The 15,529-nt window shown below is 36.7% G+C and overlaps 3 protein-coding genes across 4 annotated transcripts; 2 read left to right on the top strand and 1 right to left on the bottom strand.

Moving 5' to 3' along the window:
• Positions 1–5,645: 5,645 nt before the first annotated feature.
• Positions 5,646–9,033, bottom strand: Pgap3 (Per1-like protein PGAP3). Its single transcript, XM_071788531.1, has 7 exons — positions 8,735–9,033; positions 7,391–7,527; positions 6,897–7,049; positions 6,674–6,798; positions 6,318–6,451; positions 6,028–6,232; positions 5,646–5,753 (listed from the first exon to the last, which is right to left on the bottom strand). Exons 1-7 carry the CDS (start codon positions 8,871–8,873, stop codon positions 5,675–5,677), a joined length of 972 nt encoding a protein of 323 aa, XP_071644632.1. The 5' UTR covers positions 8,874–9,033; the 3' UTR covers positions 5,646–5,674.
• A 54-nt stretch (positions 9,034–9,087) lies between these two features.
• Positions 9,088–13,274, top strand: LOC139819301 (differentially expressed in FDCP 6 homolog). Its single transcript, XM_071788526.1, has 9 exons — positions 9,088–9,690; positions 9,939–10,058; positions 10,478–10,681; positions 10,781–10,896; positions 10,978–11,101; positions 11,382–11,723; positions 11,815–12,016; positions 12,113–12,268; positions 12,479–13,274. The coding sequence occupies exons 1-9, from the start codon at positions 9,592–9,594 to the stop codon at positions 12,727–12,729; spliced, it is 1,614 nt and encodes a 537-aa protein (XP_071644627.1). The 5' UTR covers positions 9,088–9,591; the 3' UTR covers positions 12,730–13,274.
• A 185-nt stretch (positions 13,275–13,459) lies between these two features.
• Positions 13,460–15,457, top strand: LOC139819304 (dynein regulatory complex subunit 2). Of its 2 annotated transcripts, none has more exons than XM_071788529.1 (6): positions 13,460–13,754; positions 13,832–14,084; positions 14,162–14,385; positions 14,467–14,859; positions 14,987–15,124; positions 15,186–15,457. In XM_071788529.1, the coding sequence occupies exons 1-6, from the start codon at positions 13,617–13,619 to the stop codon at positions 15,378–15,380; spliced, it is 1,341 nt and encodes a 446-aa protein (XP_071644630.1). In that variant the 5' UTR covers positions 13,460–13,616; the 3' UTR covers positions 15,381–15,457. The 2 variants fall into 2 exon arrangements, with proteins under 2 accessions (XP_071644630.1, XP_071644631.1); XM_071788530.1 differs by having other exon boundaries at positions 14,987–15,128; positions 15,186–15,347.
• The last annotated feature ends 72 nt before the right edge of the window (positions 15,458–15,529 follow it).

Genomic DNA, 15,529 nt, shown 5'->3' with positions numbered 1-15,529 from the left:
GCAACCGTGTCAAGTTAGCCCCCAACTTAAAAAAAAATTGATTTTTTTAGCTCATTTGATTGCTCATCGTTTGCACATGTATGCACATTTTGAATTTTCGTTTGCACACTTCTAGTAAAAAAGTTATTGACAAAACACGTTTGGTGGGGCCACTTCACATTAGCCCCCCCAACTACGAGCAAATTAGATCCAAATAGTCTTAATCGATAGATTTTCGTTTGCACATTCCCAAGTTTTCGTGTATATAATAATATAAAATGTGTTTATGAATTATACAATTCTCTTTAAATATAATGTCACAATAGTAACAACGTGGCGAGACGTCATTTGTTAATAAACGCATGTAAAATTCAAATTGTTTATTATTTATTATTAAAAAATGACACGTTGGCTAAAGTTCTGTGTTGAAAGATATATATGATTCATATTTATAATATTAATAATATGAATTTATAATATATGTATATGATATGATATACTGTTTAGTTTCTACTCTGCGTTATTGGAATATCTCAATTTTCTTACTAACACGTACGTCCTTCCGTTTATTTAACATGATAAAGCGCGCGCGCGCCGTAAAAATCGGGTGCCAAATGATTTCTGACTTTCATAAAACGCTTATATCTCGGCAACCGTAAATGATAGAAAGATGATTAAAGAAAGACTTTGTACTTAATACTTTGCCCTATTGGTATTACTCACGTGTATTACTCGCACGTATGTACTTTCGTTCATTAAAGCAATAAAGCGCGAGCTGGCCAAAAGAATCGTACGCCTCGCCATTCATCATTTTCATTAAACGCTTATATCTCGGCAACCGCAAACGATAGAAAGATGATTTAACTATCACTCGTTAGTTTGAAATCTGCCCTATTGGACGTAGTCATTATTAATACTGGCAATTTTACAGTTTCACGTACTAAGACGAGAAAGTGCGCAAGATCTTAACGAAACGTGCGCCGAGCAACTTTTTATTTTATTTTAACATTTCAGAGCTTCGACTTTCTCACCGAGAGCCGCCGGACGGTATTCGTGGCTTATACACATTTCTTGTTGGCTAGCATTTTGCAACAGCATTCTAAAACTCTTTATCGTCTAATATTGTTCGAGAGAGTATGCTTCACATTAAAGGACACATAACAATATTCAAATAAACTTATTTCTCGAGATTCAGTCGGTGTCGCGTATCGTATTTCAGAGCGCCGATTTTCGGATACGCGACACCGCGCGACTTATTAATATCTCGAGAAATATCGTTATGTGTCCTTTAATGCGAAGCATACTCTCTCGAACAATATTAGACGATAAAAAGTTTTAGAATGCTGTTGCATAATGCTAGCCAACGAGAAAAAGGAGCTACGAATGCCGTCGCTCGCGCTCGGTGGGAAGGTAGACGGTCCGAAATGTTACAAACGACACAAAACAAATCTTGAGAAATACATTCATCTCATCATTTTTATGTATCCTTTAATGTGAGGCATGCTCTCTCGAACAAGATTAGACGATAAAGAGTTATAGAATGCTGTTGCATAATGCTAGCGAACGAGAGAAAGAAGCTAATTGTAGTTCGCTCAACGAGAAAGTCGGAGCGCCAAAATGCGACAAATGACACTTAAAAAATCTCGAGAAATACGTTCGTTTTATCATTGTTATCTGTCCTTTAATGTGAGGCATGCTCTCTCGAACAAGATTAAACGATAAAAGGTTATAGAATGTTGTTGCATAATGCTAAGCAACGAGAATGCCGTGGCTGCAATGTTCGCTCGGTGAGAAAATCGGAGCCTCGAAATATGACAAACGACACTTAAACAAATCTCGAGAAATACATTCATCTCATCATTTTTATGTATCCTTTAATGTGAGGCATGCTCTCTCGAACAAGATTAGACGATAAAGAGTTATAGAATGCTGTTGCATAATGCTAGCAAACGAAAGAAAGAAGCTAATTGTAGTTCGCTCAACGAGAAAGTCGGAGCGCCGAAAATGCGACAAATGACACTAAAAAAACTCGAGAAATGCGTTCGTTTTATCATTGTTATCTGTCCTTTAATGTGAAGTATGCTCTCTCAAACAAGATTAGACGATAAAAGGTTATAGAATGTTGTTGCATAATGCTAACCAACGAGAGAAAGGAGCTACGAATGCCGTTGTATAGTTCGCTCGGCGAGAAAGTTAGAGCGTCGAGAATGTGACAAACGATATAAAGAAATCTCGAAAAATATATTCATCTTATCACTGCTATGTATCCTTTAATGCAAAGTATGCTCTCTCAAACAAGATTAAACGATAAAGAGTTATAAAATGCCTTTGCGTAATGCTAGGTAACGAGAGAAAGGAGCTATACGAATGCCGTCGCCCGATGCTAAACAAGTCTCAGAAATTATACGTTGACTCAACGCTAATTTGTTTCATGAGCTCGTTAATCTCTATTAAAAAATTGGAAATTTTTTATCAAAGTAATGTAAGTTATATCTTGCTGTTCCTAGAAAAACACATGCATTACGGGTTTTTTCAATTTACTACGGTGCCATGATCACCGTGGGAAATGAGTTGAAGCGTTTTACGCCGCATAAGCGTCACGTAATTGTAATTTAAACAAATATAATTAATAAATATACTAATAATAAACAAAATTTCGTATTTTAATGTTTATAGGTTAAATTTAAACAATTAAAAGAATTTGATCACGTATCGTAGAGATGCACAAAAGATCATAACAATGGTTGAAAGTACATATTTTATTTATTAAGAGGTTAAGTAGGCGAAAATGGCGATTCTTAGCGTCGAAAACTCGCGTTTAATTCGGCAAAAGTATCAGCATAGCATGTTGAGCAAGGAGGTTGACGGAAATATTCTAAACGAGGGTGTTGCCTCCCCACATTGCCTCCGCTTAGTCACGCCGCTATTGGTCAGAGCGCGGGAGCTTACTGCCTTTTCTGTGCATACCAGCCAGCGCTCTGATTGACCGTCGTGGTCGGCTGGACTGGGGATCCGTACCGCGCGCCGTTCCGACGGCGGTGGATAATAAGTGGGGGTAGGCGTGCCGCGCGCGCTGCCGGAATACCAACTTCCTTGCTCATCATGCTTCCCGCGTAACAGGAGCGATTTCTGAGGAATTTTACGGATAGACGGGGCGCGCGCCGGCGTTCGCGGACTCGGCGATCTAGGTCAAGGCCATTTAGAAAGAAAATCAATAATGTACAGCTGTTCGTTGAAAGTAGGTCAAGGCCATGTGTCGCTGGCTTGGCGCGAGAAAAAAAAGTCTTCCCTTTCGTTTATCGCAAATATCTGGGCAACCACCCAAGATATTGAGATGATTCAAAAAGGACTGTTTAATTTATACTCTGCGCTATTGGAATATCTCGATTTTGTTACCAACACGTACGCCCTTCTGTTTATTTAACATGATAAAACGCGCGCGCGCGCGGGCCGTAAAAATCGGGCGCCAAATGTTTTCTGACTTTCATAAAACGCTTATATCTCGGCAACCGTAAATGATAGAAAGATGATTAAAGAAAGACTTTGTACTTTATTATACCTTGTTCTATTGGTATTACTTATTTATATTACTCGCACGTATGTACTTTAGTTTATTAAAGCAATAAAGCGCGCGCGTGCCGTAAAGATCGGGCGCCAAATGATTTCTGATTTTCATAAAACGCTTATATCTCGGCAACCGTAAATGATAGAAAGATGATAAAAGAAATCGACTTTGTACTTTATACTTTGCCCTATTGATATTACTCAATTATATTAATCGCAATTATATACTTTATTAAAGCAATAAAGCGCGAGCTGGCCAAAAGAATCGTGCGCCTCGCCATTCATTATTTTTATTAAACGCTTATATCTCGTCGGCAACCGCAAACGATAGAAAGACGATTCAACAAGCACTCGTTAGTTTGAAATCTGCCCTATTGGACGTAGTCATTATTAATATACTGGAAATTTTACAGTTTCGATTACTAAGACGAGAAAGCGCGCAAGATCTTAACGAAATGTGCGCCGAGCGACTTTTTATTTTCATTAAACACTTGTCATATATCTCGGCAATCATAAGTGATAGAAAAACACTACAAAATCGTTTTAGCCTTTTTTCCTCGTTTTTAATGTTTTTTTTTTTTTTTAAGCTGATTTCATGAATAATTGTTTAGTATTTTTGTTGCAGCACTCGTGATAAAGGACAGGCACGTCGAGTTTCGCTTCGATATCGGCTCCGGAATGACGAAGATAAGATCACCTTATGCCGTCCAACCCGGTGTGTGGAGACGTACGTAATGGTGAATCGAGATTTCAAGGATGCGAAATTGTCGGTGAACGGTGAGCCCTTTGTGGAAGGCAAATCACTTGGGGCTGCGAGAACCCTGAACTAAAACACGCCTCTTTACATCGGAGTATAGATCACAGAAAAATCACGATCAATCGGGACGTCGGTGTCGATCGCAGCTTCCGTGGATGCATAAGCGAAGTAAGCTTATTAATTATACGAGACAGATAGCGATATACAAGATCCCGTAACTATAGCCCTTTAACTTAGCATTATTATTTAATGACAAATTTTTTATAAAATCTAGAAGCAGTTCTCCATTAGCATAAATAAAGAAGCCTCTTTCAGTTTTATATCCAATATTACATATATCGTTATTTTAATGAAGTCATAAAGAGTTAAACTGTGAAAACTTTAAAAGAAACCCTGGTAGAAAAATGTCTCAGAATTTTTTACATTATTAATCAGAATTTCTATGAAAATTTTAAGACTTTTTCAGAATTTTAAGATTTTCTCAGATTTTTTATATCAATTGAATCATTTTTCAGAAAAATTTAGACAAAATAATAATGAAATATTTCAGATGTTTCCTGCCAACACATCTTTGTAGAAATCTGAATAAATATAAGAAAATCCACTCAATTTATCAGAACTTTTCATGTATGATAATTAAAAACATATAATAATTAATAATTCCATCGCAAGAAAGAAGAAGGAACTCCATTTAATGAGCTGAGATATATACATATAAATGTACATATAGTCTATTGTTACATAATAATTTTTCAAAGAAAATGAGACAATAAATTATAATTTTGTTAACAAACAGTGTATTTCAACTTTTATTTATTGTATTACAATTATTAATAAAATTATATAATTTCCTCCATTCACGGTCCGTACTTATTCGTATCCTGCGCCGTGACATGTCATAAGTACTTTAGTAATGTTACATGCGACAAATTTTATATTCGTCCGTAACTAATAGATTCGACATATTTGCATTTTATTAATAACGAAATAAAATTTTATTATTCTAAAATATATTAGCCAAGAGCATTTTTTGTATTTCTTCAACAAAACCTTTGTATTACAAAGTAAAAATGTGTTGCAACGATTTTACGGATACGTGCACTCGTGTGAAAAAAAATTAAACAGTAGAATATAGCAGAAATATACTTGACAAACTAAGTAATAAAAGTCTGCGATTTTTTATTCTGTATTTTAAATTAAAATTTCCACTTAGTTTTGTAAGAATTTTTCTGCTATAATATTTTGATTTACGAATTTTAGAATATATCCTACATTAAAAATCAAATTAATATTTGTATTCTTTGTCTTACCCCGAATATTTACCAAGGCCCAGACATAGATTATCGTTATGCAATATGAAAAAAAAAAAAGGAATTACTGCCTATGACGATCAATATCTAGAAATGATTTGTCGTAATATCTTTTCAGGTAACGGCAATCTGCGATCATAAACCTGTAGAATATAAATAAAGATGTAATTATTTAATTTTATTTATTGTATGTGTGTAATCGCAGCTCTATTAAAGAAGTCTATTGAAGAACACTTGATGATTAGTAAGAGATTGTAAAATAAAGTTCAATTTATATAAACTATACTTCATATTATATATAAATGTAATTCAGTTGCTTGAATTACGGAATTACACACATCTACATTGAATAAATAATTATACGTTAGTTCTTTTATTATTGTAGCTGCACACGTGTGTGTGCATGCGTGTACGTACCTATATAATAATATCGTTAAAGGAACTGTACTGGCGTGCCACAAGGAATGAGCATCAAATATCCAAAAAATAGGAGGAAAGTCTGCCAACTCGAGCACAGTCACGAGAATAGTCAACATATTGAACCAAGCGACTAAGTATACGTAAGGCAACTTGGTACGGTTAAAATACCACCACAGCATCGTTATCGCGACAGTCGTTAATCCTGGAATCATAAACGGTTCAGCTTTGTTATACAGTTATCTTCCTGTAAGGATATGCGATTAATGCGATTATGGTGTAAAACTTACCTATCGTTACATTAAGCATCATATTATAACCATAATTAATTCTGCCTGACCATAAATGTGACAAATGTGTGCACAAAATGCTCACATATCCGCAAGTTATTATAACACAAGCTTTATTCCTTTTATTCGTTATCCTAAACAATAATTAACACGTACATAAAATTTAATATTACCTAAACAATAAAGATTTAACATTTATATACGTTACGTTAAGACTTGTTTCTTTTATCTTTGAATATATTCCAAAATTAATTTACTAACGATGTGTATTTACCAAATAAGTATATTATTATACATTTTTTTAAATATTAACACCTTAATCATATCCAGATAAGACGAAATTTATTGTGCGTTACCTTAAAAGCATACAGTACAAGAGTGTAAGTACCATACTAAACGCACAAGAATAATCCATAGCTTCTGTAAATGGCCAATCCCGCGAATGGAATACGGTTGACCAAAACCACCCATTTAAGCATATCTGCAATAAAGTTAAGCCTTTTAAGCAGATTACAAGTCAAAGGTTGCCAAGTTTTAGACATTTGAGTAGACGTGGTATATAGAGTAGACTGAACTTACAATACTGAAATACGTCCAAGCGTAGAACATAGGATTAGATCGATCAATCCTTGTTTTAAATTTTCGATACATTATCCAATGTGCATAAAAATTGAGTATGGAGAATAAAACCGAAGCAGGCTCCTGACATCCAAATAGGCGGATGAATGGCCACTGCGGGATGAATAAGAATAATTTATTATACATCATTATTTATAAAATGGATATTATCATAAGTGTCATAAGAATAAATGAAAACATTACATAGCCTTGATATACATATGCATAGAAACAAAGTTATGCTACATAAAAGTAATATATAGGTTTTATTGCGTTGTATAAAATTAAAATTTGCTTTTATAAAAACAAAATACGTATGCGCGGCGGTTTACCGCGATGGTACTAAGAAAAAATAATATTTTTGCTTCAAACATAGACGCATAGATATTTTTCCTCGTGTATAATTATATTATATATCTTTTCGTAAAAGGATATAGTTGCTATATTTTGCTTACTTTTCCATGAAACTGTGGTATCTTTAAACCATGAGATACGAAGTAATCAACGGTCCTCCATATGCAAATATAACTACAATCTTCCTCGCAAGACCAGCGTAACGAGATTAACGATAAGGAAGGTTCTTCCTTGAAATCTGAAAATTAAATTAAATTGAATTCTTGATAAAGAAATGTTTTTTTACGAGCAAATAAGGTATAAAATAAAATCTGAAAGGGAACTGTATACATGCTAGTGTGATTATATTACTTTAATCTTCATTAACATACATATATTAACCTTGCTTGAAATTGGGGAAAATATTTTTGATACTATAAATTATAATAAATCGATATGATTCTACGACACACAACTTGGGAATGAAAAATAAAGATTGTATATGTATACATATGTATGTAGTTGAGTATACACACACACGCACGCACACACACACAATAGGAGAGAAAGAGAGAGAGAGAGAGAGAGAGAGAGAGAGTGAGAGAGAGAGAGCAATTTGATATATCTCGACTGATCACTATCGTAATGATAATTTGAGATAATCTAAGATAATCTGAATGAGAGCGAGACTGAAAGAGAATTAAGAGAGAATTTTAAAAAAAGGAAGAAATAATTATATTCGAGAATTGATATTCAATTCAGTTTCACCCAGCTGCACATATAGAGATGTTGGGTGTGAAAACCTAACTTGATGTGTTAAATTGAAATCTATTTAGAAACCTATTCTTATTAGCTTGGACCCTGTGTTTTGCTCTGTTGCACGATTCCAAAAAAGATTTTCAATTTACCACGTGAAGCTAGGTCCACCTCACAATCCCCACACATCCATGTGCAGCGTGCAGCGTGCAGCAGGCAGCAGGGCGAAACAAGGTCCTAAGTTAGTATGATTCTAACAATAAGTAGTGTTTGACAATGTGCCGGGCCGCTTGTTAGCGAATTTTTATAAAAATGAAAAAAACTAAAATTCTCAGTCAGATCGTAGTAAAACATTTCATTTTTAACCATGATTTGAGAATGTGGCTGCACTTTAATAAAGATACCTAAACATTTTATAAAACGATTTTACAAACATTGCAGATTTCTTAATCTGGCTACGACATTAGCGCTTATTCCCTTATTACACTTGACATATATTACGTGTATCTTGTTCACATATTATATTATATATATTACATTATATTCTATGTATGTGCAATATGTACATACTGTAAACATTTCTCTCTCTTCACGCGTTTCAGCTACAATAAATATACTGTAAACTTCGGGCCTAGTTTCGCATCACTTTGAGGAAAAAGTGAAAAGAATTTAAATAATTGAAATGGGAAAAATCGCAGATCGATCATTACCATCTTTGCAGTTGCTAGTGCGACACAGCGCTAGACATTGGTTGTATACCTGCGACTTGTCACCTATCGAACCAAACGTATTTCCAACGAGACAAGCTTGAAGAATCATCAGCAAAAGAGTCCAGGCCGACTTTGACATGTCCGACTACTGTCAACTGTCAGCTGTCAGCAACGTACCCTAGCCCTAGCTGTAGAGTTCCTATAATAAGAGTTAAGCCAATGTGGTGACGATTTTTGATTGGTCCCGTCATATGTTTCAGCCAAGTTAGTAAGAGTGAGACAAGCTGTAAGTGGGAGTGAGACCAAGCTATCATGGTCGCCATTATGTTTCAGCCAAGAAGTTAGTGGGAGTGAGACAAAGCTATCATTTGGCTGTACATGGCGGCAGTTTGTCCTAACTCTTATTATAGGAACTCTAGGCCCAGGCCCAGGAAGCAGGAGGACCAAAGATTCAAGATCCAAGGAGAGCACAGATGTCTCGTGACTCTCGTGTCTCGTCACTCGGGCTCGGGAAGAACGGGGAACGAGGAACGAAGCGAGAGACGGAGATAACGGGGAAGGGAAGAGACACGCCATTTAGAGACGAAAGATAAATATTATGCGCTCGCCGAACATTGTCTGATTGGCGTCATTGGCGAGGCGCGATAGGCGGACGCGGACGCGGACGCGGACACGTTGCTCTAGCAGCTAGGATACAGTGATATGATACACTGATACAGAAGGATACCTATACCTACGTCAGGGTCGTCAGGTAGACGGAAAAAGACAGAAGGAACGAGAGCGGTTAGCGGAGTGCGGATTGCGGACACTGCGGAGGACACCTGTTGCCGTCGAGTGAGCCGAGTCAGGCGATCGCGATGGCCCACCTGCTCAAGAATCTCACCAACAGTATCTGGCATGCGTTTCACGCGTTACAGGCCGATGCCACCAACACGGTCGCCAAATCCAAGTTAAAGGTGAGACCCCTTTTTGAGAAACTCGTGCAATCGCCGAGAAAGCCCGTTCGGAATAGCCTCCCTCGAATCATCGAATCATCTAGCGTGGTCACATGTCACATCCTCGTACCTTGTTTTATATTTCTAATCAATAATACAATTAATATTGATTAATATTGACAGTTTTATATGACGTGCAAAGTCATATTAAAGTTCTCTCTTTCCTCTTCTTTTTTACATTTGTCCATATTGATATTTAATTTTCATAGGTCCTGACAGCCAACATTGGTACCATGATGGACTTGTACGGCGTGGAGAAAGGCCTGGAGCATTACCGGAGTACGCAGAGTTTAACGTTCGATCAGTACATCTATTACTTACAGAAAGAAGTAAGGTCTTCTTCTTTCGCGCAAGACGCTTGTGCCATGAGCGTTTGAATGAATGAAAAAGCAAATGTCAATTTTCTTAATTATTGAGAGAAATAGTAGAATTTTTTATATACACGAATAAAACGTTTTCAAACGTTCAGGCACAACAAGCTCATTATTTACAAATTCTAGCAAATACTTGAACATTTGGAATGTGGAGATAAAGTAGAATACTTAATAAAAAAAAAAAAGAATATTCATAGATGTATAAAAGTTTTTACTTTACTTTCTTATTTTCAAAATGTCTGTTTTGTTAAGTATCTCTGAATATTTTCCCAAGTTTTCTCTCTCTCTACCCTCGGTCAAAAGCATTTGCTTTGCTCTTCCTGCGTCCACCTCGCTGTATTCAGTGTATTCTATAGCGAGAATTATTACTTCAGGTGTTCTCCTCTGTAACCGACGCTACTTCTGTACAAACGTTGAAGAGCTTGGAAAACGGGATAGATGAGATTTGCTGGTTGGTTTGTAAAAAGATGTACCTGGAGAGATCCCATCCGGTCTTTGATGATCACAGCGTTTACCAGTTGTTCAGAATTTACTGTCTGCTGGCCGAGACAGAGTCAGATATGACAGATTCTTATCTGGTTAGCGGATGATTATAATAAAACAATTATATCCAAATGTCCTTTTTGTTTGCACGTCGATATATTGAATAAATTCAACGTGTCGCTTTTGTGACGCAGGTAATAATGCATGGCGACGAGGTGGCGCGAATCGCTTCCCATCTAGTAATATCCTTGGGTCTGCAGTGGGATGCGGCAGATTTCTCAGCTCTATCAGCGGCTATCGGGATATTTAGGTAACTTGTCGTTTCTAGCTTGTCACAAAGATCAAGGAAATGTAAAAGACGCTATTTGTTTATGAAAAATTTCACGGAAAGGTTTTCCACGTTTCTGGCGGTTTTGGAATCCAAGTATAGTGGCGGTAATACTTTGGACACTATAGCGTTGACAGAGGCGATCGATGATCTCCACCAGATTTACGTAGAGAATGTAGTGAAAAAGGTAAATCAAAGTTTTGCTTAATTTTGCTAATAAATTGAAAAAAAAAATAAAAAAATAAAAAAATGTGATTTCGACTGCCCAATTCAGACTCTCTCTCTCTCTCTCTCTCTCTCTCTCTCTCTCTCTCTCCGTAGTAATGTGCTACGACACACCACTACGTTGCAATCTTACGTTTATATACAGATACATATTGTATAGTTTTAAGAGGTGCCATAGCGCACATTACACGCGTTACATAATAACAATACGTCTTTTTTTGACAATTATACCATTATTGCAGGGCTACTTGATGAAAAAGGGCTTCCTGCTGCCAACGTTGCGGTACTTCTGGTTTGTGCTGCGTCCTGGTGAATTGACGTATTATAAAGATCCCCAACAGAAAGAACCGTCCGGATTAATACTGCTGAATGCCAATTGCTGGGCCGATACGCTGACAAACGGTGGAAAGCCCGATAGAAGATTCGTGCTGAGCACCCCCGAACATAGATGCATCGAGCTAGTGGCAGAGGATCACAAAGGCAGACTGCAGTGGCTCGCGGCATTGCAAACGGCCATTCAGCATTCGGGCGAGAAGATCGGCTATCAGAGAAGTTTGGCCAATCAAAGAAGATCCTTGCGACAAGTAAATTGAAACAGAAAAATATATATGTTTTAATTAGAACAGATAACAATTTTACTTGGTATTTATTTCACAACGTATTGCTGCTTGCTAGGCTACTAAACAGGAAAAAGAAGAGACCAAGCTGGAACTACAGCACGAGAGGCAGGCTAGAATCGCCGCCGAGATCCAAGCTCGGAAATTGGAAACTCTGTCAAAGGAGGAAGGTGCCAAGGTTCAACAACTAGAAGATGTTAAACAGAAGCTAGAATTACTGCTGCAAGAAGAAAAGCAGGCCCTACGCGACGAGGAAATAGGTAAGATTAATGTATCTACTGTATTTAATTTTTATCACGCCATGTTCTTGTAAGATTGTAGTATAATTTAGATACGCGCTATGTACGCATTTACAGTACGAAATTTACAAGCGAGAGTACTACGCGAAGAATGGGAAAAGAGAGAACAATTGGAGAGATTGCAGCAGGAGCAACAAGAATTGCTGGAGATGGAGAAGATGAAAAGAATGGAATTTGAGCGGATGCAGAAAAAAAACGAGCAACAGTTGCAAGGTATATAAAATCCAGAAGATAAAAAAATTAAACATTAAATTGTTAATCATATTAATAAACGTAATCACGTAATAAAATTTGCATACACATGTACCGGGCGCATGTGTGTTTCTTTCTTTTAGCTTTCTTAGATTCTTTCTTATAATGTTTAACTGTTATCTTTATTTGAAAATTTCCACTTTTGCATTATTCTTCTACATTAATTTTTAGATGCCGAACTGCGACTCCAGCAGCTAGAAGCGGAGAGGGAGCAATTGGATGCCGAGTTGCGCGCTGCGCGCGAAAAGGTGCAGCACGCCGAAGAGGCTCAACTTCTACTAGAAGCACAAATCGTCACGCGTCCCCTGAGAGGAGGTGAGAGGATCCGACGTACTCAGAGCTTTATACCCACAACGAAAGAGCGGCCGTTGTCCGTAGAGAAAATCGACAGCAGACCTAAGACATTGCAGAAAAATATATGACATACGCTGCGCACCAACGACAGCTAAAAGATCGATGCGTTTATCGCCCGACTTGCATTTAAGTCTTCCACCAAATAGAATAGCACAAAGAGCCTATAGAATCTATTGTACGTTGCGGGGCAACTATATTATACCTTCGCGACGAAAAAATTCCATGCGAGCTTCGAATTCGATAGTTCCTTGATTCTTGATGCCTTGCTTCATTCGCAATCTTAGCCAAAAAGTATTTAGTATTGCATGTACAAATTTTGTATACGTGAATTTCCATTCCTTATTATCTCGAAAATAATGTGATCTTTATCTTGTAAACGACAAGATATAATTTCCACCTAACGTATGTATATAAATATCACATATAAATATATACATTTTTTCTCACGGAGCGTATTATCATAGAGTAGGAAAATATTTAACGCGAATTTATAATTAATCATGTTAATCAGAATTGTAAAATGTGCCCAACAAACAGATGGGGAAATATTTTTGTAAAATTTTATAACATTGACCAAGTTTTCATACATGAATAAAAATTTCGTAATATTTTATTCGAGTCGAATTGAATTTTATTGAAATCAGATGCAATTTTTATAATGTTTCAAACACTATATACGTTTACGCGAGCGTTACTACAAAACCCCGTTTACGCGGAGGACGTATCATAAGTTACTACAGAAGTAACGCTCGCGTAAACGTAGTATATATAGGTATATGTCTGTTATACCAAGTTGATTTCTGTTATTGATTAAACACACGCGCTCCATATGGTCAGTTTTACGTTTTACCCTTGCTATCCCTATATATTCCTAATAGGAAAACTTGTAACTTGTTAAGAACAAACGATTTGAACACTAATTTGCAACGGTATAAAATCGTTTATTCGCCGAGAAATGCCGAAGAAGAAGGGAAAGGGAAGCAAATTGGCTCGCATGAGCGACGAGGAACGCGCTCGCTATCTACAGCACCGTGCCGAATTGGAACTAGAGGCTAAACGACGTAAGCAACAGTTGATTGCAACTTTTACTAAGGTAACTTTTACTATCCGACACAAAATACAAGTATATAATGTAATACAATTTTGTAACAAATCAATTTTGAAATGTAGAACAAACTGAAACACGAGGAAGCGTTTTCGCGATTAAACACTGCCAAGATCAATGAACAATGGCGATACATTCTACGACAAATAAAATGTAAAGAACTCGACGAAGATGTGGAATATCTTTGGAATAATTTCGATCGCCTGTTGAAGGCGAAAGATCTCGTGATACAGCGTTTACATAGTGAGCTAGAAGCAGCCGATATGGATCACAGAAGACTGCAAGAGGCCCACATTCAAATGATGGACCTGACTATTGGTAGCTCATGCCTTTGTAAATCTACAGTATCTATACTATCGCACAACTATTAATTATATTATATTAATGTAACATAGGAAGATACAAGCAGAAATGCATCCACCTGCACGAGTCCTTCGCACGCGAACGTACCCGTATCGTTTCGAACGAGATAAATGAGTTAAATAGAGTACGGAAACATTTACAAGAGCACTGCCATCAGTTGCAGAACATAATTTTTGGCCAAGATAAGAAAATGGAAAATGTATTGACGCAAACGAAAATCCAGAATGCCGTTAATATATATAGCATCGTATACTTGGTATGGATATTTTTCTCATCTTTGTGTTTTATATATGAAATAAATGTTAGTAATTCTTTGGTGATCACAAAAATCTTTCAGAAGGAAGACTCCTTGTCGCGCTTGATGCATTACGTTTCCAATGAGGTCGAGGACGTGTGGCGACAACTTAACGAAACGATAATCGAATACGAGAAAAATACAGGAGATAAGAGAAAGCAGTACGACTACTTGATGGAACAGGATGACGCCCATCGTGTCGACGTGGCGCAATATCCAAAGTTGCAAACACAATTACAAACCACGATTAAAAGTCTGAAGCAGGACACGCACGCATTATCGCAGAAAAGGGAGCAGAGTATAACGGAATTGAACGATCGGATTGTATACATGAGGAAGAGAGCTCAAAGTTTCAGACAGATATTTTTCATGAATCAAGCGCTCGACACTACTCAGCTGAAAAAACTAACTATTATTAGCGCTAGCGTTCTAAAAGTAAAAATATTAAGTTATCAATCTTTTGCTTGACTTGACTGATAATATTTAAAACAGTATTAAGTCAAGTTTGAATTTCCGAGGGGAGGGGGAAAAAAAAGTATTTTGGATATTCTTTGATTTGCAGGAACTGCAGAGGATTTCAGAAAAAGGCTCGACGTTACTGTCATTGCTGACAATATGTTCAAATTTGGAACCGTTCTCGCTGACCGTTCAAAAATACACTTTACGCGATACGGGTTCCAGAAGAGCTTTCACGAGTTGCGTAGGTATATGTATCAAATACGAAACATGTATCTTCAGTATTTAAATAAGACTTATTACAGATGTCAGAACCGTTTGACAAATTGGACAAATTTTGGGAACAGTTTAACTACATTAAATCCGACAATATCCTCATGAAAAAGGAGTGTGACAAACTGTCTTTCGAGAACAAACAATTGAGAAACACCCTGCGCACATATCTGTTAACCATTTCTAGAGTTCCGGCCGCACGATCACTTACGTCTATTCCTGTATAAATATATCTACTTCAAATGCCGATAAGAGAAAAAAAAAGAGAAAAATCAACAAATAAAGCCTCTCAAATTAAAAATAATGTAATTGAAAATATCTATGCATATCAGATTAAAAAGTTTGATATCTTTTAAAATCAAAACTAAATTTAATA

The sequence above is a fragment of the Temnothorax longispinosus genome, chromosome 9, assembly GCF_030848805.1.
Source record: "Temnothorax longispinosus isolate EJ_2023e chromosome 9, Tlon_JGU_v1, whole genome shotgun sequence".
NCBI classification, from domain to species: domain Eukaryota; kingdom Metazoa; phylum Arthropoda; class Insecta; order Hymenoptera; family Formicidae; genus Temnothorax; species Temnothorax longispinosus.
Note: the sequence above shows the minus strand (reverse complement) of the source record. Positions and strands in the feature narration are given on the sequence as shown.